This window comes from Falco biarmicus, chromosome 16 (assembly GCF_023638135.1).
Source record: "Falco biarmicus isolate bFalBia1 chromosome 16, bFalBia1.pri, whole genome shotgun sequence".
NCBI lineage: Eukaryota > Metazoa > Chordata > Aves > Falconiformes > Falconidae > Falco > Falco biarmicus.
Window position 1 is genome coordinate 4,200,962 of NC_079303.1, and position 22,315 is coordinate 4,223,276.

The following is a 22,315-nucleotide window of genomic DNA, read 5'->3' on the forward strand; positions in this document are numbered from 1 at the left end:
TCGCAGCCCCGCTCCCCCGCGCCCTGACGTCTTTTCCCACGCTGGGCTCCAGCGCTGCGTCACTCGGGGGAGCCTCGTGCCCCGGCGCAGGTTGCAGCGAGGTGCAGAGGTCAGGAGCCACAGTGATGCGAGAGAGAGCCTGGCGAGGAGCCACCAGACGTAAATCCCCATCCCGGGGCATCGCATGGGCTCTGCCTGCTTTGCCAAGCACTGCTCCCCAAAGGAGAGCCCGGGGCTGTAGTGCGAGTCCAAAAGAAAGAGGGGGAAAGTGGTCTCAGGATGCAGGACCATGGGACTCCAGTGCTTCCAGCTGCCCTTCAACCCAGGGCCAAGGGGAGGCACACCTGCAGGAGCTCTGAGGAGCATCAGATGCTCTGGGCATGGCTTTCGCCTAGGAGGGACAGATGGACCCCACTCCCATGGGGCAGCTTGGAGCGGGATGCAGCTGGGAAGGGCAGAGGACGGGGAGTCCCAGGGGAAAGGCAGCACCAGCCTGTTCCGGTCCTGGAGGATGACAGCACATCCCACATCCTCGAGGATGACAACCCCATGCCAAGGGAATGGCACCACAAACCCCTTGGAAGGGAAACCAAGGCATAAACAGACAAAACCAACTTACCCAAGCCCCTCAGAGAACTGAGGGCTGTTGCCTTGCAGTGGCCAGTGCTAGCCCTGAGGCTGACCTGCTCGCTGGCAGCACCAGGGCTCCAGGATGCCCCTCAGCACCTTCCCCCATACAAGGAAAATCCCTGCAAGGCATTTTCCAGTTACCTCCGTCAGCAGCGAGCAGGGATGAGCAGCTGGTGCACAGGAGCAGCAACGTAAAGACCTGACACAGGGCTTTAAATCACCTGCAAGGGGTGGTTTTGTGCACAGGGTCATAGGAACCAGGTGATGGGGAAGGAGCCCTACCGAGGACCAGGCTCCGGGAAGGATGGCCACAGGGACATCAGCCAGCCCTGGGACCACACTGATTTCATCTCCAGCCCTCCAGGAGACCCAGCCTTGCAGGGAAGATGCTCAAGGCTCCCCACGCAGCCTCAAAGCATCAGGCAGCTCTAACCAAAGCATCACTTAACCTGAATTTGCGATGACTGAAGGTAACATGGGTGCAATCTCCCCACTCAGTTCCTGTACTGCTGTGGGAAACCTGCTGCAGTTTGCTGCAGAGGGCTGGGGTTTCCTACAATTACACATCCCATAAAGAGCTGCTCATCTGGAAATAGCAGGGGAACGCTCTTAAGTTATTTCCCTGCCTGCTTTCAAGGAGTTGAACAATTAAGCTAAGAGGGGAAAATCAAGGAAAATGCTTTCCAGAAAGAAACAAATGCTTTCCTGAAAGATAAATGCATTCCTCTAGCGTTAGGCTGAACAAGTGCGTTTCTTAAAATAAAATTTGAAATATTAAGTACTTCCCTCTCTAAATGGAATCTTAGCCAGTTTCACTGAAGAGCCTTATTTCTTGAGGGATCTTTTAAAGCAGTACGAGAAGGTAAGCACATTTCTGTCCTTCCCACGCATTTTACACACTTTTCTCATCCTTGACTTTGTTGCTAGTAAAAACACATGAGGCTTGTGAGGATCCTTGTTTTGGATGACTGAAGAGGTCGAGCGTAAAAGCAACTTTTGGGAAGGACTTGGAGGAGGCTCTGGATGGCACCAGCACTGGGGGAATTCAGCCATTGACGTCAGCAGAGCCAGGGCTTCACCCAAAGTGTTTGCTTGAAACCAAAACTGCTCTGGCAGGGCACATTGAAATAGCAATTTACTGAACAAAAGGGAAAATATTCCCCTGCAATAAGCTTCAGCAATGCAAGCTGGGGAGAGGAGCTCTGGCTTGCTGCTGCCTGCTCCATCCCAGAGGCAGCTCACAGCCTTTCCCTAGCTCATTTTGGAGCCTGATGGGAAGCATCATTCACAGCCACCCAGGGATGGTGCTCCATCCTGACTTGATTTTCCCAGCAGGGTGAAGTGACAGCACCTTACAGCACCCAGAGTGCACACCCTGCTCATCCATGCTTGCTGCCAGAGAGATGGGGCGTTAAAGCATGGGAATCACCTTATCTTGCACAGAACATCTCTGGTACCATTCCTCTTTCTTCTGGTGAAGTCCCAAAGACAAAACATGGCCAGGAAAAGTTGCTGTGCAGCCCAGGTATGAGGTTCAGCTAGGGTAAAGCAAAGACAGGAATCACAGATAGGCATCAGAGAGGCTGCAGCCCTCACTCCCACGATGTCCAAGCTCATCCTCCCTCTCCCATCCCTCCTCCACAAGTAGCTGCCCAGCTCTCTCCAGACCCCTCTGCTTTATCATCAAAGCTGGCCCTGATACCAGCAGGGCTGGACCCCCATCTACCTTCCTCCTGCCCACAGCCAAGCTGATGCCAGGAAGCTGCTGGCTCTTCTTACCCCTTCCCCAGAGCCTTCTGCTGCAATCTGCACCCAAAGTAAAGGCACCCCCTCAAAACCAGCAGCAAGGGAGCCTCTTCCCCTGAGCCAGACCCCCTCAGGGATCCAAAAGCAACCATCCCCAACTTGGGGAAGGGGCTGCCCTGATTTATCCCTGCTGGGGAGCTCATCGTCTGTAACCCAGGGCTCAGCCTGGCTGCTGGGCTGGGGTTTGGGTGCTCAGATGAGTTACTGCACATCACCTGAGCAGCCAGAGCAGTTCCCAGCTCTGCTTTCACCTGGTGCAAACCCACCACAAACCTGGGCACCGGTGCGGTGCCTGCTAAGCGCCAACAGGCACAGCCACCAGCTCAATCAGGCTGCGCTTCCATCAAGAGGGAACAGGTTTAACTCAAACTCATTAATTAATTCTTGCAAGTTAAGAAGAGTATCTGCACAGGGACCAGCTTTGATGTGATTGCCTTGGTTTAATTAAACTTTTGCTTGCACCCAGCTTCCCAAGTGCTCATAGAAACCTGGCTCACATCCATTCAGCTCGTGTCTCTGATCGCACAGACCCGCTGAGTTATCCAACCAGTTCTCTGGCAGTGCCGGCTGTGCTCCTAGGGAGAGGAGTTTCTGCAGCCCGAAAAAAATAGCTTCTTTAGAATCATCTGACATTAAGCTAGGAGAGCTTTGTGCTGTCCTCAGATTCCTGCCGGCCATGAAGGTCTCCCTGCAAGCAGCCAGCCTCTCACACCGGGAGATGCTCGTCCCCCAGAGCATCCAGCAGCACAGGTCCTGCCTCGAGCAGTGTTTAAAAGCACCTGATGTACCTGGGCCTGAACGGTTCTTGAGGTCAAATCAGCTGCAGAGAGGACACAGAGGGGACATGGTAGGTGATGCCATGTGATGGGACCCCAGCAGCCACCCAGAACAGCCCCTTTCTGTCCCTGCAGGAACAGGCTGGAAAGCAGCAGCTTCCCATTGCCCTCCCAGGAGGTGTGCTGGGGCTGCGAGGATGCACAGCAGATGAAAAGGTGCTTTGAATGCCAGTGGATAGGGCTGGATCCCCCCTGCGGCGTAAGCCATGGGATCTCCAGAGTGGTGCAGACATCCAGGTGATGGGTAGCAGCCAGCTCCCCCAGCACCCACGCTGGCATTGGGGTGGGCATCAGGTGCTGGAGATGTTGCCCTGGCTCAAACCCCGGCAGAGCTGTCCCAGTGTCCACCACCGCTGCTGTGGCTCCCACCAGCTCCGGCCAGCCAGGCAGCAGCCATCGGGTCCAGCTCTGCTCCGTCCCGACCTCATCCCACAGGAAACGGGTCTATGGGAAATGCAAGTCCTGGCCCATAGTGCTCAGAGATGTCAGCACTGTAACTCCGTGGATTTGCTCCAGGTCCCCCCTCCCACCCCAGCATCTCTCAATTAATTAATAACCCCAGATGTCATTTGCTTTTTCATGGTCGCTGAATTTGAACAGGATAATTTACTCTCCTCTGATCAGGTCATGAAATGTTAATGTGGTCTAATGGGTGTTTTCCTAACCTTCTCTGCCCTCTCCCGTGGCTCCCTGGGCTCTGCCCTCTGCAGCCCACATCCCTGCGGGACGCATGGGAAGGCAATGCCACTGCCCCTGCCTGTAAGCCAGGGCTGACCGAGCCAGCTGGAGCTCATGGCAAGGGCAGCCGGGAGCCACGGCCACCAGAAGGTCCCCATGCCACCTCCAGTCATGGCCATGGGAAGGTCCCTGGGCCACCTCCAGTCATGGCCATGGGAAGGTCCCTGGGCCACCTCCAGCCGTGGCAATGGGAAGGTCCTTGTGCCACCTCCAGTCATGGCCATGGGAAGGTCCTTGTGCCACCTCCAGCTGCGGCGATGGGAAGGTCCTTGTGCCACCTCCAGTCATGGCCATGGGAAGGTCCTTGTGCCACCTCCAGTCATGGCCATGGGAAGGTCCTTGTGCCACCTCCAGCTGCGGCGATGGGAAGGTCCTTGTGCCACCTCCAGTCATGGCCATGGGAAGGTCCTTGTGCCACCTCCAGCTGTGGCGATGGGAAGGTCCTTGTGCCACCTCCAGTCATGGCCATGGGAAGGTCCCTGGGCCGCCTCCAGCCGTGGCCATGATGCTCTTGGTGACATTAGGAGATGCCAGAGCTGGAGCAAGCCTTGAGCCACAGGAAAGGAGCACAATCTGAGCTCAGTCTCAGACACAATTTTAATTAAATCTTTCCACAGGGGAAGACAGAAAGAATAAAATAATGCTAATACGTCCAGAAGCCTGCCTGGCACAGTGCTTGGTCCCCGGAGCCTTGCTCAGGAGCTCCTGTGGGAGCCCCACAGGGCGGTGAGGCACCGTCCCCGGAGCAGGGGTGGCTCCGACCAGCACTGAGGGTCCCAGGGCTGAGAGGCAGCAGCCCACCGTGGGAGAGCTGGACCCAGTGCTCGCTTGTGCCATCCCATCTCCAGCGATCCAGCCTATCTCACAGGTCACACCACGGAGCCGCTGTCTCCCACCTTCTGCAGGAGCTGCAAGAGGGACAAATCCTGATCAGCATGAAAATCCTTCACTGCATCCCTGGGGGGTGCGGGGAGGCTGCGATGGCTTTCCCTGTCTGGTCCCAACCATGGCAATTGGGATGGATATCACCCAAGGATTGCAAACCCTAAGGGTCACACCAGCCCCTGCGAACTGTGCCCAGCACCCTGCTTACCTTGCTCAGCACAGGGATGTTTACCAGCGAGCCCAAAAACCCAAAAGCCACTGGGAAAAAACTCCTGTGTCAAAACAAAAGTTTCTGTTAATATCCGTGCCAGAATTTTGCTATTGGGAGCAACGGGGGCTCTGCCCAGGGCTGCAGGACACAAAGATCCCCAGCCCCAGCTCCTCAGGCCGGGATACCCATGCCGTGCCGGGATGGCCGGGTGCTGTGGGACGGACCTGAAGAGGGTGATGAAGCCATAAGCCTCCAGCAGCATGCCCAGGAGAGGCCACCGCAGCAGGACGATGAGGACCCCCCCGAGGAAGAAGCTGGTGCCCTTCAGCTTTGGCCGCTGGAAGAAGAAGGTGAAGGTCCTCCTGAAGCCGATGATGAAGACCAAGCCAGAGAGGAAGAGGATCTGGGAGGATGCAGGGGAGCAGGTCAGAGGAGCCCTGCCCAGGTGGACCCTTTGCTCCATCCTGGGCGTCAGTGCCTGCTGCGGGAGTCACAGCCCCACTGTACTCACGTTCCCAAAGGCCAGGAGCACTGAGTCGAAGTACAAGAGCATCCCAAAAAGGACAAAGAAGAGGCCGAAGCCAACCAGTCCCACACCGATCCCTGTGGAGAACGGGAGAGCTGAGACGGAGGCTTGGGCACATGGCTCAGGTCCCACCTCGAGCTGCAGTTGTGCTCCTCAGCAACTTTCTGGCTCATTCCCTCCCAGAAATGTGCTTTGGATTTCTCTCCAAAGCTTAGAAACAGCCTTTCAATCTGCCCAAGCCTTGGGGAGTCTGTCAGTACCCTAGAAACCCATCTGGGCTTCTGGATACGGGATAAACCATAAAGAAAAAAATAAATGGGAAGACCATTTCCAACATTTTTCTGAATAGTGGCACGAAGGGTGTTGGTGCAGGGAGCCGGTGGGTGAGGCTGGAGATGTTCTCCCCTGCTTGCTGTTCCTGCTGCAGACCTGGGCAGATGGGGGGCTCTGCAGGACCCCAGTGCTGGTCCCCACACCCAGCCCTGCCTGCCCCCCGTGTCCTGGCAGGGCTCCCACCGTGTCCCCCCCCTGCCCCAGCATGGGGCTTGCCATCACCCCAGCCCCCCCAGCCCGCAGCTTCCTGGCTCAGTGCTGCGGAGCACCCCCACAGTGTGCCCTGGTCCCACAGGGAGGGGCATCGCTGCCGGGACACGGCCACCCCCTGCCCACCCACTTACGCTGGAAGTCGGTCAGAGACACCATGTTGCTGGCAGCGGGGCTGGGCGAGGGTGCCTTCCCGGCAGTGACCCTTGGAAAGGCCTTTAGTCCCCACGTCATCGTGCAAATCATTAACATCCCGGCAGTGCCTGCCCTGCAGTGGCAGCACCTCTTTTGGGGGGGACACAGTGGCTGGGCATCGCTGCAGGGTGACACATAAGGGCTGGTGGCCACTGGTCCCTGCCCTCCCTGCAGTTGTCCCTGGGAAGGGATGGGCAGTGCTTGGAGCGGATCCCAAAAGGGGGGTGCACACAGCTGTGGTGTCCCGTGGGGTGTCTGAGTGGTACCCGGGGCACCGTGACCCCCCGGCTGGGAGGGAGCCCCGCACAGGCCTGGGTGCTGCACGCACAGCTCCCTGCAGCATCCTCACCGAGCATCGCACGGGGCAGGAGGGTCGGTCCCAGCTGGCAGCCAGGCTGGAGGGGAGCTCTGGCATCCGCTGTGCCCCTGCCCCCCCAGTTTGCTGCCCAGTGCAGGGCTGATGGCTCAGCCAGACCTGCAACGCAGGGTCCCTGTGTGGCACATGTCACCCCTGGGACCTCTGCACCCACATCCCTCGAGAAAGCCCGCAGGGACCAGCTCCACGTACCAGCTACTTACAAACCATCTGCTTTTATTCCTTGGCTTTATACAAACTTGCCAGGTACAAATGTGGGTTTTATCCCTCCGTGAGAGCTGGCTACCGAGCAGCTACAGGTAAAATAAACTCCACCGGGACAGCGAACCCCCCAAAACAGGGAGAGGGAGGAGAAGGTGCCACCAGCCCTGGAGTGAGCTATGGGCGAGGTGAGACCCTTCCTTGCCTGTGGAGATGCTATAGCCATTCATCTGTCATCTCTTTGGCCTAATATTAAAATTGTTATCCGAGGTCACCTCTAGACGAAAGACACGGACACCTTGTTGTTTCTTAGATACTTTTATTTCTCTAACACTAGCAAAAAACCCCAGAAAACAAATGCCTCCCCTCCCACCCTCCCCAGTGCATAAATAGATTTCCTCCCGATGCAAATCCTTTCTCGGTTACAAGTCACTGGTATATGAAGTGTTATGAAAAATAATAACCAAAATAAAATTAAGAATTAAGTTTGTTGTTTTTTTTTTTTTTTTAAAAAAAAAACAAAATCAAAAAACAAAGTAACAACCGCCGGGTTCCACAATAGGGCAGCCATGGGGTCCCGGTGCACCGAGCTGCACTCACATCATGGGGATCAGACCCGGCCACCACGGCATGGAGCCTTCTGGTGGCTCCAGGCACACCAGGGGCAGGAGCACTGGGATGCTCCTCATCCCCTCCAGTCCCCAGAGACGGGAGGAATCGCTGCCTACGGGTCTGCGTGCCCCTTGGGCTCCTTGCTGGGCAGCACAGCCTCTGTGTGGGCCACAGCCACGCACCATGGTCCCCAGCATGTTGGCAGTCCCCAGCACGCTGCCGGCGGTGTCCCCACAGCCGGTGTAAGTGGGGTCTGCCCCAGTTACACGAGCTGGGGAGCCCGCCCCGGCCGCCACACCACTGCGCTCAGGGACAGGGAAATAAACGCATCATCTCTTAAAACTTACAGTCTCTTTTATATTTTATTTTAAATAAATTTGCTTTTAATAAAAGCAGAAAAAATATATATTTTTTAAATAGGTTTGGTTTTTTTTTTTTTTTTTTTTCCTTCTGATAAATTGGCAAAGAATCTGCTTTTGTAACTCATTGGCAGGGCTGGTGCCAACAACCCTGCGGAGAGAGCTTAGCACAAAACAGTACCTCCCAGAAAAGAAGAGAAAAACAAATATAGATATATATTATAAATGTATAATTTCCATAAAACATATATTAAGGCATGTAATAGCAAAATAAAGGGCCAGCTTTATGAGCTAAGAGGGCTGCGGGAGGCTCGGGAGCGGAGCAGGACTTGGGGCTCCTGGGTTCCTACCAGTATTGCTACGATGGGGTGCGTGGGGGGTGACGGGGATGCAGAGAGGGGAGCACGGGGCAGGGGTCCTGGTGGGTGTCAGGATCAGGCTAGTAGGGAAATCGCTGCAGGATGGACGTACCTCGCTCCTCACTCCATCTGCCTTGCTCGCCCCAGCCCTGTCGGGGCAGCCCTGCCAAGTGCGCAACCTTGCGAGGGATTCCACCTTTCCTGGAAGAACCAGCTTTTTTTTCCTCCCTCCAGAAAGCTAAAGAAAAGGGTCAAGGTGCTACAGGAAAACCAAACAAACCGAAGGGTCTGGAGTGCAATGGCAAGGTCTTGGGGTGAGACGCAGCGCCAGATTTTCAGGGGGGCTGAGGCAGAGGTGATGACGGCAGGATGGGGGCAGCCAGGATGCTGCTCCCCGCGCTGAGGACGAGCCCTGCTGCTGCTGCCTGGCCACAGTCCCCTTCCCCTTGTCATCACTGTCCCCATCCACTGCAAAGGGATCCCTGCCGAGCCCGCGGCTTTGCCGTCCTGCCCAGCACCTCAGCTCCCCACACTGCTCCTCTGCTCCTGTGCAACATCCCAGTCCCTGCCTTGACCTCCTGCTCCGCACCAGTGGCAAACCAGTGCCCCAGGCAGCCCTTGTACCGCCCTGACCCCAAGCGCAGCACTCCCCCCCGGCACCTCCATGTCTCCTCCAGTCCCACCTCCATCCATCCTCTTCCCGACACAGCTCCTTCTTCCTCCTGCTGAGCCACCAGCATGAGGAGCAATGGGACAGGCCAGGCTCTGCCGGCAACCACCCCCAGCCAGCTGGATGCTAAAAGCAGATTCAGGGCACAGGGAAGGGAAGAAGCGCCCGAGGAGCAGAGATGGAGCATCCAGGTCCAGTGTAAGGTGGAAGCACCATCCGTGGTGGGCACTGACTGGTCTCCATCCAGAAGAGCCCCTTCACAGACCTCTGGGAGACCAACGCATCAGCATGGGGAGCCCGGGGAGTCCTACGCTCCCCCAGGGCTGCCCTGGCAGGGAGATGGCTGCTGTGCCAGTGGCCACTGCTGCAGCTGCCCCTGCCCGGCTGTCCATGCAAGCCTGACACCAGGACACTGTGGATCTGTCCCTGTGCCAGCTGGCAGCCTGGGGGCTCCTCGGGGGCCCCCGCTCCAGCAAACGGCCTCCCAGAGCTCACACATCTCCTCCAGGACAGGGTAGAGCAGCTGGTGCTGTTGGTACTGCATCTCCCCGCTCGGCCGTGCCGGGTGGTCTCACCATCAGTGGAGGGGGTGGGGGTCCAGGAGAATCAAAAATGATGGCGAGAGGTTCGGTGTCATGTCGGGGTGCTAAAACGTGGCCCCGTGGAACTTGATGGCGCCGGCAGCAGCCAGCGCTTGAGCTGGAGGGAGAGGAGAGCGTGGCTGAGCTATGCACGGGGCTGCCCAGCGGTGGGGCAGCCCCCGTGCCCCCCCCCCCCCCCCCCCTCCGGACCCCTCTCCTGCCCTGCTCAGAGGAAAAACTAGCACATATTTGGCTCTATGCCCCCAGCTCCCTGCGGGTAACCTCCAACCGAGCAAGGGGACACTCTGTCCCCCCACTTTGCAGCTACCAACATGGACATACCAGGGCAGGTGTACCCCCATAGCCCGGCCTCAAGACCCTCCCCCCCCCGCAACTTTTGCTCCCTGCATGGGGTCCCCAGCCTGCGGCAGCCTGCTGAGCTCCCCCCACCCCCGCTGGGGTCCCTGGCTGACCCAGCCCGGGGGGCTTTGCCTTGGAGAACACTTGCACTTGGTCCATGGGAGGAGACGGGGCTGACGTGGCTCGGGCAACGTTAGCTGGAGCAAGCAGTGATGGACGGATGCCGGGCGCAGAAGAGGCGCCCCCCGCCCGGCCCCCCAGGATGGAGGGAGGATGGGATGAAGTAGAGAGAAGAGGTGCTTACTTCATGGCTCAGACACGCATAAAATGGCTGTTGTCGGCGACCCGGGATGTTTCAGACGAGAGGGGGTTGGTCGGTGGAGTCGGGGAGGCTGGGGAGGTGGGAGGGCTTGGGGTAGCGCATTGAGCTGGAAACAAGAAATGGGAGAAGGGCGTGAAGAACACAAGCTGCCGGCAGCGGCGAGGGGAAGGAGGTGACCCCAGCGAGAGGTTAGCGGAGGGGAGGAAACGGAGAGGAAGGAAGGGGGGAAGCAAGCGCGGTCAGGACAAACAGCCACAGCGGCACCCGGCCGCGCGCGCACACGTGAGCTCCCCGCAGGGCTCCTCATGGACAAGGCATGGCGTGCCACCATGCTGGCTCTGGCACGGTGTGCCACCGCGTGCTGCACGGCCAGGCGTTCCCATCCTGCAGCCTTGCCAAGGCTGCTGACAAGGTGCTGAAACCTGTGCCCAGCCAAAGCGGCGATGCACGGGAAGGCAGCCCCCGGCACCGCAGGCAAGGTCCTGGCAGCTGCCGGCATCACCAGGCTGGCTCTCCCACTGACCAGTGCCCTGCCCCAGGACCAGTGCAGCCCAATCTCCTGCCCATATTGGCCCCCTGCTGCTTTTGCTGCCTGTCCATCCATAAACCAGTCTTGCATCCCACCTGCCTGATCCGCCCTGCCCTCCTGGCACGTAACGCTACCTGTGGTCTGCTCTCCACGGGGCTGGCAGGCTCCGACCCTCTGTGCCCCCCCGTGCCTTACCCGAGAGCATGCGGCCCCGGCGCGAGGCCTCGGCAGCCAGAGCACATGAGATCTCTATCCTCTTCTCCTGCTCCTGCAGCTGGGTCTCGGGGTCCTGGGGGGCATCCACCTCCCCCTCGCCCAGGGGGATGACGTTCTGCAGGCTGCGCAGAACACCCGACATCACTACCTGTGCCCAGCCGCAGCGGGCCAGACCCCGCGGAGATGGCCGGGGAAGGGGTGCAGGTGGGTGGTGGGGTGCACCCCGGGATGGCCCGTCTGGGCATGGGCACAGCAGCCTCACCTGGATTTGGCAATGAGGGTCTTGATCCTTTCCACCTTCTTCTGCTTCTCCTTCATCTCCTCGGGGCTGAGTGGCGTATCAGGCTCCAGTTCAATGTACCGCTCAGGGATGAGGACTTTGTCCGGCGTGGAGAGCTGGGTGCAGCAGCGAGGGCTGAGCTGTGTGCTGGCCACAGAGGACCCACCCCCACCCCAGCACCCACTTGTCCCACTCACTCCCAGCACCTGCCTGGGTAAGGGCAGCCCCTGGCCGGGCATGGCCAGCAGCTTCAGGACCCTAACCGATGCAGGAGGATGGATTGACCCCCCCCCCAGTGCAGGGTGTGGAGGGAGGGATGCCCCGTCCCCGAGCTGCCAGCTGCTCCAGGACAGCCTGTCCTCACCTCCTTGTTAATGTCCACGTCGTAGTGCTGCGGCTCCAGCTCCATCTTGCGCAGCCGGGCGATCTCCTCCTGGGGTGTCTCGTAGACCTTGCTGGGGTCATCAGAGCGTAGTGCTGCCTCCAGGTCGGAGATGTCCACCTCATGGATGCTACGGTGCCGGCGCACCTGCGGGGGACCCCAGCTCCCCTGAGACCCCTTGGCATGGCACAGTCCCCCGCCCCAGCCCCCAGTGTCCCCTCTGCTCTGTCAGGGACCTCGAGCACTCTGCAAAGCAAAGACCAGTTTGCCCCAGTCCCACGGCCGGTGCAGGGACTCACCACCTTGTAGGAGGCGGGTGCCTTCGTGCCGGGGGTGTCAGGCTGCTGGCTGCTGGGGAGCTGCAGGCTGCGCCGCTTCTCCTTCATCGAGCCACTCTGGTGGCGCTTCATGCGGTCGATCTGCTCCTCCACGCTCATCTTCACCTTCGTTTCGTTGGCAAACACGGCACTCTTTGGTCTCTCCTGGGGAGACCCCAGCCCCACGGTCACGCACCCCTGCCTGCAGCAGGGTCGGACCCCAGCCGCCCCTCTGCAAGGGGCTGCTGCATTCAGCCTGCTCTCGGGATGGGGGGGGAGATGCCCAAATAGCCCAGAGGGTCTCAAGGAGGTGGATGGTGAGATGTGGAGCCACGTAGCCACAGGCTCCTCACCGCAGGCTGCAATACAGCCCCGCTTTGCTAGCCCAGCCCCACCACCCCGGCCCCCAGCCCCTCAAGGCGAGCCCTACCCGGGAGCTGACCCCGTTGGCCATGCCGCCGATGCTCCTCCTCGGCACGCCGGCTGTGCGCGCCACCTCCTCCTCTGCCGGAGACTTGGTCCTGGGGGGGACGATGCCTACTGTGGAGCAAACCATAATGTCAGGCTGAACCCCCCCGGGGACCAAGGGCAGGGTCCCAGCAAGATTCTGGGTACCCAGCTGGCACAGGGAGCTCGCTGAGCGGGACCCACTGACCCAGTGCCATACCCTTGTTGAGAGCCGCTTGCTTCTCCCCCTCCTGCTCCTGCCGGCTCTGCAGGAGCCCCTCAGCTGGGGGGCCGCTGGGGGCTGCTCGCTGCGCCTCTTTCTTGCTCTGCTCGAAGCTTGGCTTGGGCTGCAGGAGGGAAGCAGGTCCCCCGTGAGCCCCTCTCCTGCCTGGGGACCGTGCTCTGCCTGGGGACAGACCCGCAGCTCTCCACAGCCACAGGGTGACATACAGCCCACAGACACACTCCGGGGAGCAGACGGACACACAGACGCCAGCCAGATGGTACCAGTGCACCCCAAATGTGCATGGAGAGGGGCTGACAGGGCTCTGCAGCTCTCGTTCCTGCTACGCCCTGGCTGTCAGGGTTGGGCAGCGATCACTGTCCCCCTAGGACGGGCTCCCGCATGGGAAAGGCTTCCTGCAGGGGTGACAAGCCCACCACGGCTCAGAGGTGGCACCCAAGAGCTCCAGGACAGGGACACCCTGGCTCTGTGCTGAGCTCCAGCAACATCCCATGCCCACGGGAGGGGACAGGATCCCACAGGGGCAGAACCCGGGACAGTCCCCATGCAGCAGCAGAGAGTGACCAATGGGACATTTTGGGGTCCTTCCCCTCTTGCCTGCCCAGAGCCTGGGCACCGGTGCTGGTGTGATGGAGAGGTATGGCAACAGGCCGAGGAGCCCAGCGTGCCCCCCTGAACCACCCTGTTGCTCTGCAGGGACACGATGCATCCCGACACCCCTTTACACCCTGTGGGTCAGCACGCAACCACGACTGTGCCACCCCACAGCTGCACGGCTGCCGGAGGTGCCACTTGCGGGGTCCGTAGCCCTTCCCAGCTCAGCACGGCCACAGCTTTGCAGTGCCAGCCCCCACATGCACACATCCTGACCCCCTGGCTGCAAGGACACTTGTGTCTCCTGCTGTCCAAACCTGGCCCCTTCCCCTGGTGGGACCATGGCCAAGGCATGACCAAGAATTCCCAAATCCAGGTTTGCCCGGGGTGGGCAGGAGCCGGGGGGGTCACCCCCACTGACAGAGCTTGCCAGTAGTACACAGTGGGGAGCGGTGCTGCAGAAGGACAGCGAGAGAGGTGAGGGCAGAGGAAAGCAGAGGGGCCGATGCTGGGGACCACAGCAGCTTCAGGGGCTGCCCAGGAGGAGCCAGCCCCTGTCCTGAGCCAGCGCAGCGGGTGCTGCATGTGGGTGCAGGGGACCTGGTGGGGACAGGAGGGCCATGATGAGGCTGCTGGGGGCACACTGCCTATTGCTCCCCTTGAAGAGGGCAGGTACAGCCACCTGCTGCCGTCCCCTAGCTAAGTGCCACCTCCACGCTGTCCCTGTCCCCACTGCCAGAGCAGAGGGTGGGCAGCCCCATCGCCTGCCTCATCCCAGCCCCTGCCAGCTGAGGTTTCGGGGAGGAAGAGGACGGGGCGGCCGCTGCAGGGCTGCTCTAGAGAGGTTTCGGTACCTGTCCCCTCTTCACCTCGCCGCCTTGCTGCCAGGAAGGGGAGGTGGGGTACGGCCAGAGGCGGCTCTCGCTGGGGAGCGGAGGAACAGTCGGAGGAGACTCCAGGGGTACGTAGGACTTGGGGAGGGGAGGTCGAGGCGGGCCTGGTTCCTGGGGTGGAGAGGAGCGTGAGGCGTGAGAGCAGAGACACTGAGAGCCGGGAAGGAAGAGAGAGTTAGAAAAAGATCGAGACACACACAGTGGAAGCGTCGAGCCAAGGAAGGGAGGAGGAAGAGCAGCCAGTTGCCACTCCCCAGGGCTCCGTGGTCTCCATGTCCCCATGCAGAGGGGGACAGTGCTCCCCACCTCCTGCGCTGCCCTTGCTGCTGCACGTCCCCAGGGCAGCAAGGCCAGGCAGGGCTCAGGGGCTCCCGAGCTTGGGGCTGGCAGCCCCCAGGAGACATTGCCATCACCTCTGTGCAGCCAGGTGGGGTGGGGGAGTCCCCAAATTCCACCCTAAACTCCAAGTGGATGAAGGTGAGACCAGCAAGGGCAGCGAGAGGGGGCTGAGGTGGCAGCAGGAGCCGGTCCTGAAGCCAAAGGCTGGAGCTGAGCAGCTCTCAGCCTTCAGGGCTGCTTGATGCAGGAGCCCAAAGGCTGCAAAGCCCAGCCGCATCCCCTGCAAGGACCGTGGACCCTGATGTCACTGAGGGACACGTAGCCCATGGATGTGGCCAAAACTGTGTCCCCAGGCAAAAGCACTAGGAAACGCAGCCACGTTCCATGCCTGGTGGCCACCCATCCACCAAGAGCAAGGGCTCGGGCCAGCTAGCGAGCCAGGCTGGGGATCCACGGGTGGCAAAAGGCTCCCTAGGGACACCCTGGCTCACTCACCTCGCTGGGTCCTGGCTTGGTGGGTGAGCCCTGGGAGCCGGAGACGAGGGAGAAGGGGCTGAGGGGGCTGGTGAGGCTGGCTGAGCTCAGGGGGCTGGCAGGGCTGTTGGAGCTGTACGTCCCCGAGGGGCCAATGGCCACTGTGGAGAAAAGCAGAAATAAGCACGTGCATCAACGCCTCCACCTCCCCGAGCTGGCGCTGCCGTCTGCCTGGTGGCAGCACAGGCACCGGGGATGTCCCAAGCCACGGCACGTTGGGGTTTGTGCTGTGCAAGGGCAGGGACGGACCCCACTCACCTCTGTGCTTGGCAGTGTCCGTGCCGCGGGATGGGTTGTTCTTCCTCAGCCCCTCCATCACGTCCTGGATCCGCCAGATCTCCTTCTGGATCTGCCGGTTGAGCATTTCGTTCTGGAGGGGAGAAGAGGCAGCGGTCAGAGCAGCTCCCACCGCTGTCAGCCCCACGCCGAGCCGAGGGATCCGGGGGTGCTCAGCTGGGGCAGACACAGCCTGGGGGGCTCTCAGCTGTCATGCCCATGACTCGCAGCCTGCCAGGAACCATGGTTCCACTCTCTGGGTACCCGCCATGGGCTGGGGGGAGCTGACGGAGCCTCAGCAGCACAGAGAGCGCTGGGCTGCAGCCCCTCGATGGTGCCCAGGTTCCTCAGCCCCTCTGTCCTTGCCCATGACCAAAGCAGGACACCAAGGGCTGAGCATGGAGCAGCCGCTTGCAAACCGGCTCCTCAGGGGGAGCAGAGGGTTGAAGGAACCAGGGGGCTTCCACCATCAGTGGAGGGACCCTGGTGCCGGTGGGGTCCTGCTCACCTGGATGTCCAGGTTCAGCTGCTCCCAGAGGTCGTCGTGCAGGGTGGACACCTCGCTTTCCAGGCTCTCGTACTCAGCAGTGCTATTTGCCAAGGCCTTGGGGGGCACAGGTAGGTGGGTTAGGGGGGGGTCTTTGGCAGGTTTCTCCCCCAACTAGCAGCAGCCCTGGCCAGGACAGTGTGGGAGCACCCAGGAAAGCAGGAGGATGCTGCACCCAGCACAACGTCCCCAAGCTGAGGAGGGGGTGGCAGCAAGGGGGGTCCCAGCTCCGCTGTGCCCATGGGAATGCCAGGTGCCAACAGCACCCTGGCACAGCAGGGATGGAAGCAGGAGCCGAGATGGCTCGGGGCATGTGTGCCAGCTCACCACAAGGGTTAATTCGCTTTGTCCCCACTGAGGGACTTCGGCTTGTCTAGGTCCCCAGCCAGCCAAGGGGATTTCCCTGCCTGTTTTTTTACAGGAAGGGAGAAAAGGGACCAGGCAGGGGAGAGACCCACAGCCAGGGACTGCAGCGGACGGGGAGCCCGTTACCGTGCTGGCCTGCGACAGCTCCACACGGATATTGATGAGCTGGTTCTGGAGCGATTCCTTCTTGTGCAGCAGCTTCTCTGGGTAGGCGGGCTGGCTCCCAAACATCTCCAGCTCCTGGTGCGTCCCCATCAGGGCACTCTCCAGGCTCTCCTAGGGGGATGCAGCCGTGAGAGCCTGGCTGGTGCAGGAGCTACAGTTCCTCTCCTTAACGGGCCATTAACACGTGGGGAGTCCTGGGACTGTGGCAGGGCCAGGGCATCACCCCCAGCCCCGCTGAGCTGTCCCCAGGAGAGCAGGACACGTTGCTTCCTTGCAAAGCAGTTGCTGCCTGGGACCGTGCAGCACGGCCCACCCCGGACTGTCGCTTGAGCTGCCCAGCACGTACCTTCTCTGCTCGGAGCTGCTGCACCAGCCTCTCCTGCTCCCGTAGCACCTTGTTCTGCTCACAGAGCTTCCCCAGCAGCTTCTGTGCCCGGGAGGGAAAGAGAAAGGGAGAGGATGAGAGCCCAGCAAGGTGGTGTGTGGGCTGCACCCGTGCCAACAGCTCCGTGCTCAGCCACGAGAGACGGGATGCAGCCGGGACGTGGCCCACAGGGCTGGATTGATGGGACAACGCCTGGTCCTGGGGAGGGTTTCCAGCCTCCTGCTCTCATTGCAGGGACTTGAGCCCTGGCCAGGGTGACACGGGTCAAATCTGGACACGGGACAAGACCAAGCAGCTAAGCTCCACGGAGGATTTAGTCCCCAGGCGGCACACACCACACCTGGGACAGCACCAGCTCCCACCCGGGCTGTGCAGGAGCACTTGGCACAGCTCTATAGGGAGAGCAGATCTTTTGCAGGGGACGGGGGCAAAAGCACGGGGCAGAGAGGGGACACGCAGGACGGACATTTGCTCTTACATCGGTGTCTTGCTCGCTTATCTTGTAGGCATGCAGTGTCTCCCTGTAGGCCTCCGGGAAGGGTGTCACCTGCAAGCAGAGCCTGGGGTGAGCCCAGCTCCGGGAGCCCCTGGGGAAGGTGAGGCAGGTCCCAGCCCCTCTCCCCCATCCCCGTGAGTGGGGAGAGAGGCGAGAGCCACATCTCCGGGGGCGGCATGTGCTCCCCACAGCCGGCACGGCCGGGCAGGCACCGGCATCAGTCGGGAGGCAGTGAGCGCTGCAGGCAGCATGGGATGTCGGTGCTGGAGCTCTCGCCCTGGCTCTGCCCGGTGGCTCGGATGAAGGCACAACCTCCCTCCCCGTTCCCAGCCCCACTGCCCATCGGGTGGGCAAGCCACGGGAATTAGCTGGAGACAACCTCACCACAGGACGCCAAGAGCCGAGTTAAAGAGATGCCTCGTGAATCATTAACTGCCTAGTGTGTAACTGCCACCATTTCACAGGCAGGGAAACAAAGGCAGAAAGATTACGCTGTAATCCCACTTAGCAGAGTGGAAACACCTATAAATCAGCTGCTGCATAAGAGCCTGTTTACCATCCGGCTTCTCTGTGAGTCATTTTCCTTTCCTGGAAATCTAAATTACTAATGGGACCTCAACAATTAAATGCCTCCAAGATCTCAAGATGAAAGGCACAAGATAGGAAGAAGGGGATCATTATTACTAGAAAGCAAGATGTTACTTCAGAGCCATTTAAAACCATAGGAAAATGCAAAGAGACCTGAACCTGGGAAATGCCCAGCACGGCTGGAGGCAGAGCCTGGCGGATGGGGATGCTGCTGCCGCTGGGCAGGGAGCTCCACCAGCGAGAGCATCTCAGCAGCTCCAGCTTCACCCTCCAGCATGTCCCTGCTCCCTGCACACAGCAGATGGAAACAGGCACCTTCCCTTCATCGGAGACCCCCAGTGACTGCCTGGCTGCTGCACACTCGCACAGCCAAGGAGATGCCCTGGGCTGCACGGTGGGGCCCCACGACCCCTCTGCCCAGGGCTGGCAGCATGATGGGCTGCAGGTTGCAGCAATCCAGGGACACGTTCCCAGGTGACGGGACCCGCCTGCGCTTTGAGCTGCAGCCAAACATCGAACATCAGGAGGGACATCCCAATGCTTTTGCAGCCCTCTCTGGTGGAGGAAACAAATGGGCCAGAGCCTCAGGGGGGAAAAGGCTGTTTCCTCTCCTTGGTCAGGAGTTAATGCTTTGGTTTACGAGCCTTGGGCTGGATTCCCTGTCTCTGTGTCATCTCACACCTTCTCCTTCCCTCACCAACATGATGGCAAATGAAGGGTGAGCAAAGCACCCGAGTCCAGCCCAAACGAGCATGAGAGTTCAGGACTGCTGCATCCTCACCTTGTGCTCTCAGCACAAGGATTTACTGGGTTTTAGTGGCTCATTGATGGATTAGCAAAGCCTGTGATGGACTAGCAGGTCCCCGAGAGCATGATGTGCTGGAGCCGCATGGATGTTGGAGTCTGCATGAGTGGAAATGACAGGAGGTGACCTCAGGGATGGAGTGGGGGGCGGCTGGCGTGGCTGCCATGCACGAGCCATGCACGGCCCGGCGGCCGGAGGCTTACTTGCATGTAGAGCTGAGCCCTAGGGGAGGAGGTCTCCACCATCCTGTTCACCATACTGATCAGGGTTTCGCTCTCGCTCATCTGTGGCAAACAGGGAAGGAAAGTTCAGAGGTCAGCAGAGATGCGCTCCGTGGTGCTGCGGTGGTGCTGGGTGCTGGGGTGCTGTCTGAGCGGCGAGGCGGCTCAGTCCAGGAGCCCTCAGGGCATCCGGCTGCAAGATGCCACCTCCAAGAGATGTCCCAGGGGCTTGAGCCACGTGGGGATGGCTGCCCCAGGCTGCTGCTGCTCCATTTTACATACTCAAGAGTATCCTGGGCTGGTTGCATGCCCTGAAAACTTTGTTGAGGGGAAAACACAGATAAAACCGAGCCAGCTCCAAGCTGGGCGGCAGCAAAGTGCACACACAGACACAAGCTTGCACAGAGACGCCCATGGCTGCAGCGCACAGTGTGGTCCCAGCAGACAGACAGACGGGTCCTGCCCCTCACTGACAGATGGCTCTGTGTCCTGCCCTGGCACAGAGCCGGGGCTGGCACGGCCCCACTCAAGGCACAAACGAGCTCCAGGCACAGGGGACGGTGACTGAAGCCTGGCACCGGGGACAGCAGCGTCCCCTCTCCAGTCGACCAGCCTTGAGCAGCTGGGTGGGAACAGGGTGCTCCTGCAGGGACAGCATATTGTGGCCGTGCTGCAAGGAGGTGATGGCATTGGGCATGCCTGTACCTCCCAGAGCTGCAGCTGGCCTGCAGCACTGCCCTGAACTGTGCCCAGCCCACCAGGGGAGCGGGACAGACCCCAACCCTGGTGTCCGATCACATCCCCACCACCCAGAGGGGTCTGCTGCCCTTGGTGCGCTGCTGCGGCACCGCGCAGCCAACAGTGGCCACAGGGACCCATCGGTGGGACTGGAGCTTCATCGCTGCCTCTGCCTGCAGGAACACTGCAGGAGCCCACAGCAGATGATGCAAGGGAAGCCCCTCACACCCAGGACCCTTCAAGGTCCAAGGGGTGATGGCAGTTTAAGCACAAACCAGGGACCAAACCCTGACTGGGTGCAGGTCAGCAAGGTGATGTGCAGCTGACGGAGCCGTCCCCATGACCGGACAAGCCAGGAGAGAGAAAATAAAGCAGCAAGCTGTTTGAAAAGAGAGACTTGACAGCATCACTTTGAATTAGTTTCTCCAGAGGTCAGCAGGAGCGGAGGAGGGGATGCAAAGGCTTTTTTTCGGGAGTTTTAAAGAGCCTCGGAGAGCCTGCATTGCTGCCGATGGCTGTGAAATAATCCAGAGAGCTTTTATTGCAGCGAGTGCTCCTGCCTGTCCTTGGCTCTGCTCCAAGGCAGACACAGATCTTGGCGATTACTGCACCGATGGAGATTTGCAGACTAATGAGATTGTCTCTGGAGAAGCTCCCTTAGTGCAAGCCTGGCTTTTGCGGGTACGCGCCTGGCTGCAGCACCAGCCGACAGCTCCTGTCCCTGGCTTTGACTTCAGCTGGTCCCTGCTGGTCCCTGTCCTGGGGGTCTCTCCCAGCCGGATTGCCCCCACCCCACTCCTGGGATGAAGTCACTTCACAGCTTTCCTCCAAACACCATCTGGCATGCAAAAACCTGAGAGCTGCTGCTTTGGTATCGGTGCCGGCTGGTGCCTCACGCCCACCCTGCATCAAGCCCCTCGCCTTTGAGGAGGAGAGCAGGGCCCAGCACGTCACCAAAAACACCTCGCACCCATCCAGCTCCCCCCCGGCCACCCCCTGCATAGGGGGCACCAGCCCTGGGACAGCTGCAGCAGCCCAGCTCACACCGATGCTGGAGCACTGCTGCGTGTGCTGACACACCATCCAGCACGGCCACGCTGGCACCACGCACCGGTGTCCTGCACCGCCCCGGGCCAGCATGGTGCAGACCGACCTGGGGAGGGCTTCAGAGCCGGCTGCCTCCCCTGCACCCCGGGGGCAGCTCCCTGCAGCCCTGGGCATGTGGGGGGCTGCCCCAGTGACCCCCACCGGCTCCAGCACACCACACAAAAGGCACTGCAAGGGGGATTTTCTGCCAAGCAATGAGCAACCCTACAGACGGGGAGGATGGAAGAAGCAAACCAAGGACAACTCGTGCTGCTTTAATGCCAAGAAGTGTGAGGATGGATGTTAGGGGAAGAGATGCTGCGCTGGGAGGGAAGGCGATGCCGCTGGGGACAGGGCACATGGGGACGTAAGCAGCGTGAGGCTTGCAGCCAGCTCTGCCTACCTGCTGGTCCAAATACTCTAGGTTTCTTTGCAACTGAAGGTCTAAAAGTTCATCCTACCAGGAGCCAGCAGGCATGCGGCAAGAAACGAACACACAAAACATATAAAAGAAGAAGCAAAGCAGTTAGGTGAAGGCTACGGAAATGCAAAGACCTCTCGGCCGGGGAAGCAAGGCACCTCCGTGGCACGGAGCCGGGAGACACACTCTCCTCCCGGCTCTCCCTCCTGGCTACCGGTGCCTCGGAAGAGGCAGGGCCCTCTCCCTGCGTCTGCGGCTAGTGAGGATGGATGGCAGCATGGGTAGCTTATGGTAACTCGTGCTTCTCCCTCCTCCAACGGCCGGTCCTGCCCCATGGTTTCAGGATTGTGCTCTGCTGGGGGGACCTGCTGGTCTCACCCCGCCGGCTCCAACCCCTCAGCGCTGTGAGGGGAAACACAACGCAGGAAAAAGCAGCAGCTCTAGCCAGAAGTGAGGAAGCAAGAGGGGGAGAGGTGCAGGGTGCACGCCAGCCTCAGCCAGGGACCACCCTGGAGGTGACAAGCCCAGCCCAGCATCGCAGGGCATACGGGGGTCCAAGGGTACCCCCACGACCTGGGGGTTTCAGGACAGGGACTGGGGGCCTTTCCACAAGGATCTCCACAGGGTATGGCCAGGGGGGACCAGAAACACCGGTAAAAGGACCCGTGGTCTTGATCTGCCCCAGAGCAGCCCAGCTCTGACCCACAAAAAGCTGCCCCTGGAGCAGAGTGGTTCCTCCTCAGCCACCTGAGCAAGGAGCCCCCGCGCTGCCCACCTCCCCGGGGGGCTGTGTGCACCCCGGTTTGCCAGGGCTCCCCCCGACACCAGCAGCATACGTACCATTTTGTCATGGATGGTGGGGGATGCCGGGTAGTGGTACGGATACATTCCTGCAGGAACGGGTCGTCTGTCGCCCAGATAGTCATACTGAGAAGAAAGGAGACACCCCACCCCACCCCCCAAAACCAGAGACATGTGAGAGGTGTGGGACAGGCCAGAAAGCGCAGGCAGGGGCAGAACCCACTCCTGCAGCAGGGTCAGGCCCGGCTTTGGGGCACACAGCAGCGAGACAGGGACACCAGGGCTCCCTGCTTGGGAGCACATCACTGATGGTGGCCCTGGGCATCCCATCCCATCCCCTCCTGCCCCACAGCAACACAGGAGCAGGCAGGAGGGAACCACCACAATCTGGTCAGCTTTGCAGGATGGCAGGGGGGGACCTAAAGCCATCAGATG

The 22,315-nt window shown here is 60.3% G+C and overlaps 2 protein-coding genes across 19 annotated transcripts in view; both read right to left on the reverse strand.

The window, feature by feature from the left end:
- Nucleotides 1-2,856: 2,856 nt before the first annotated feature.
- On the reverse strand, nt 2,857-6,419 carry GOLT1A (golgi transport 1A). 3 transcript variants are annotated; one of them, XM_056362072.1, is made up of 5 exons: nt 6,310-6,419; nt 5,618-5,709; nt 5,327-5,443; nt 5,104-5,164; nt 2,857-4,918 (listed from the first exon to the last, which is right to left on the reverse strand). In XM_056362072.1, the coding sequence occupies exons 1-5, from the start codon at nt 6,407-6,409 to the stop codon at nt 4,608-4,610; spliced, it is 681 nt and encodes a 226-aa protein (XP_056218047.1). In that variant the 5' UTR covers nt 6,410-6,419; the 3' UTR covers nt 2,857-4,607. The 3 variants fall into 3 exon arrangements, with proteins under 3 accessions (XP_056218047.1, XP_056218046.1, XP_056218048.1); XM_056362071.1 differs by having other exon boundaries at nt 5,327-5,509; XM_056362073.1 differs by having other exon boundaries at nt 4,785-4,918; nt 5,104-5,167; nt 5,331-5,509.
- A 1,014-nt stretch (nt 6,420-7,433) lies between these two features.
- Nucleotides 7,434-22,315, reverse strand: part of PLEKHA6 (pleckstrin homology domain containing A6) — a 49,608-nt gene continuing 34,726 nt past the window's right edge. For 10 of the 16 annotated variants that reach the window (XM_056361708.1, XM_056361707.1, XM_056361705.1 and 7 more), the window contains 18 exons: nt 21,920-22,006; nt 21,062-21,115; nt 18,817-18,897; nt 17,203-17,271; nt 16,686-16,766; nt 16,301-16,450; nt 15,770-15,865; nt 15,244-15,355; nt 14,947-15,086; nt 14,074-14,223; nt 12,602-12,728; nt 12,365-12,474; nt 11,917-12,099; nt 11,600-11,764; nt 11,218-11,351; nt 10,935-11,077; nt 10,193-10,316; nt 7,434-9,646 (listed from right to left, as the gene is read on the reverse strand). In XM_056361708.1, the coding sequence (XP_056217683.1) occupies nt 10,201-10,316; nt 10,935-11,077; nt 11,218-11,351; nt 11,600-11,764; nt 11,917-12,099; nt 12,365-12,474; nt 12,602-12,728; nt 14,074-14,223; nt 14,947-15,086; nt 15,244-15,355; nt 15,770-15,865; nt 16,301-16,450; nt 16,686-16,766; nt 17,203-17,271; nt 18,817-18,897; nt 21,062-21,115; nt 21,920-22,006 (1,998 nt within the window). In that variant the 3' untranslated portion in view covers nt 7,434-9,646; nt 10,193-10,200. The remainder of the gene's footprint in view (nt 9,647-10,192; nt 10,317-10,934; nt 11,078-11,217; nt 11,352-11,599; nt 11,765-11,916; nt 12,100-12,364; nt 12,475-12,601; nt 12,729-14,073; nt 14,224-14,946; nt 15,087-15,243; nt 15,356-15,769; nt 15,866-16,300; nt 16,451-16,685; nt 16,767-17,202; nt 17,272-18,816; nt 18,898-21,061; nt 21,116-21,919; nt 22,007-22,315) is intronic. The other 6 variants (XM_056361695.1, XM_056361696.1, XM_056361699.1 and 3 more) reach the window with 6 other exon arrangements.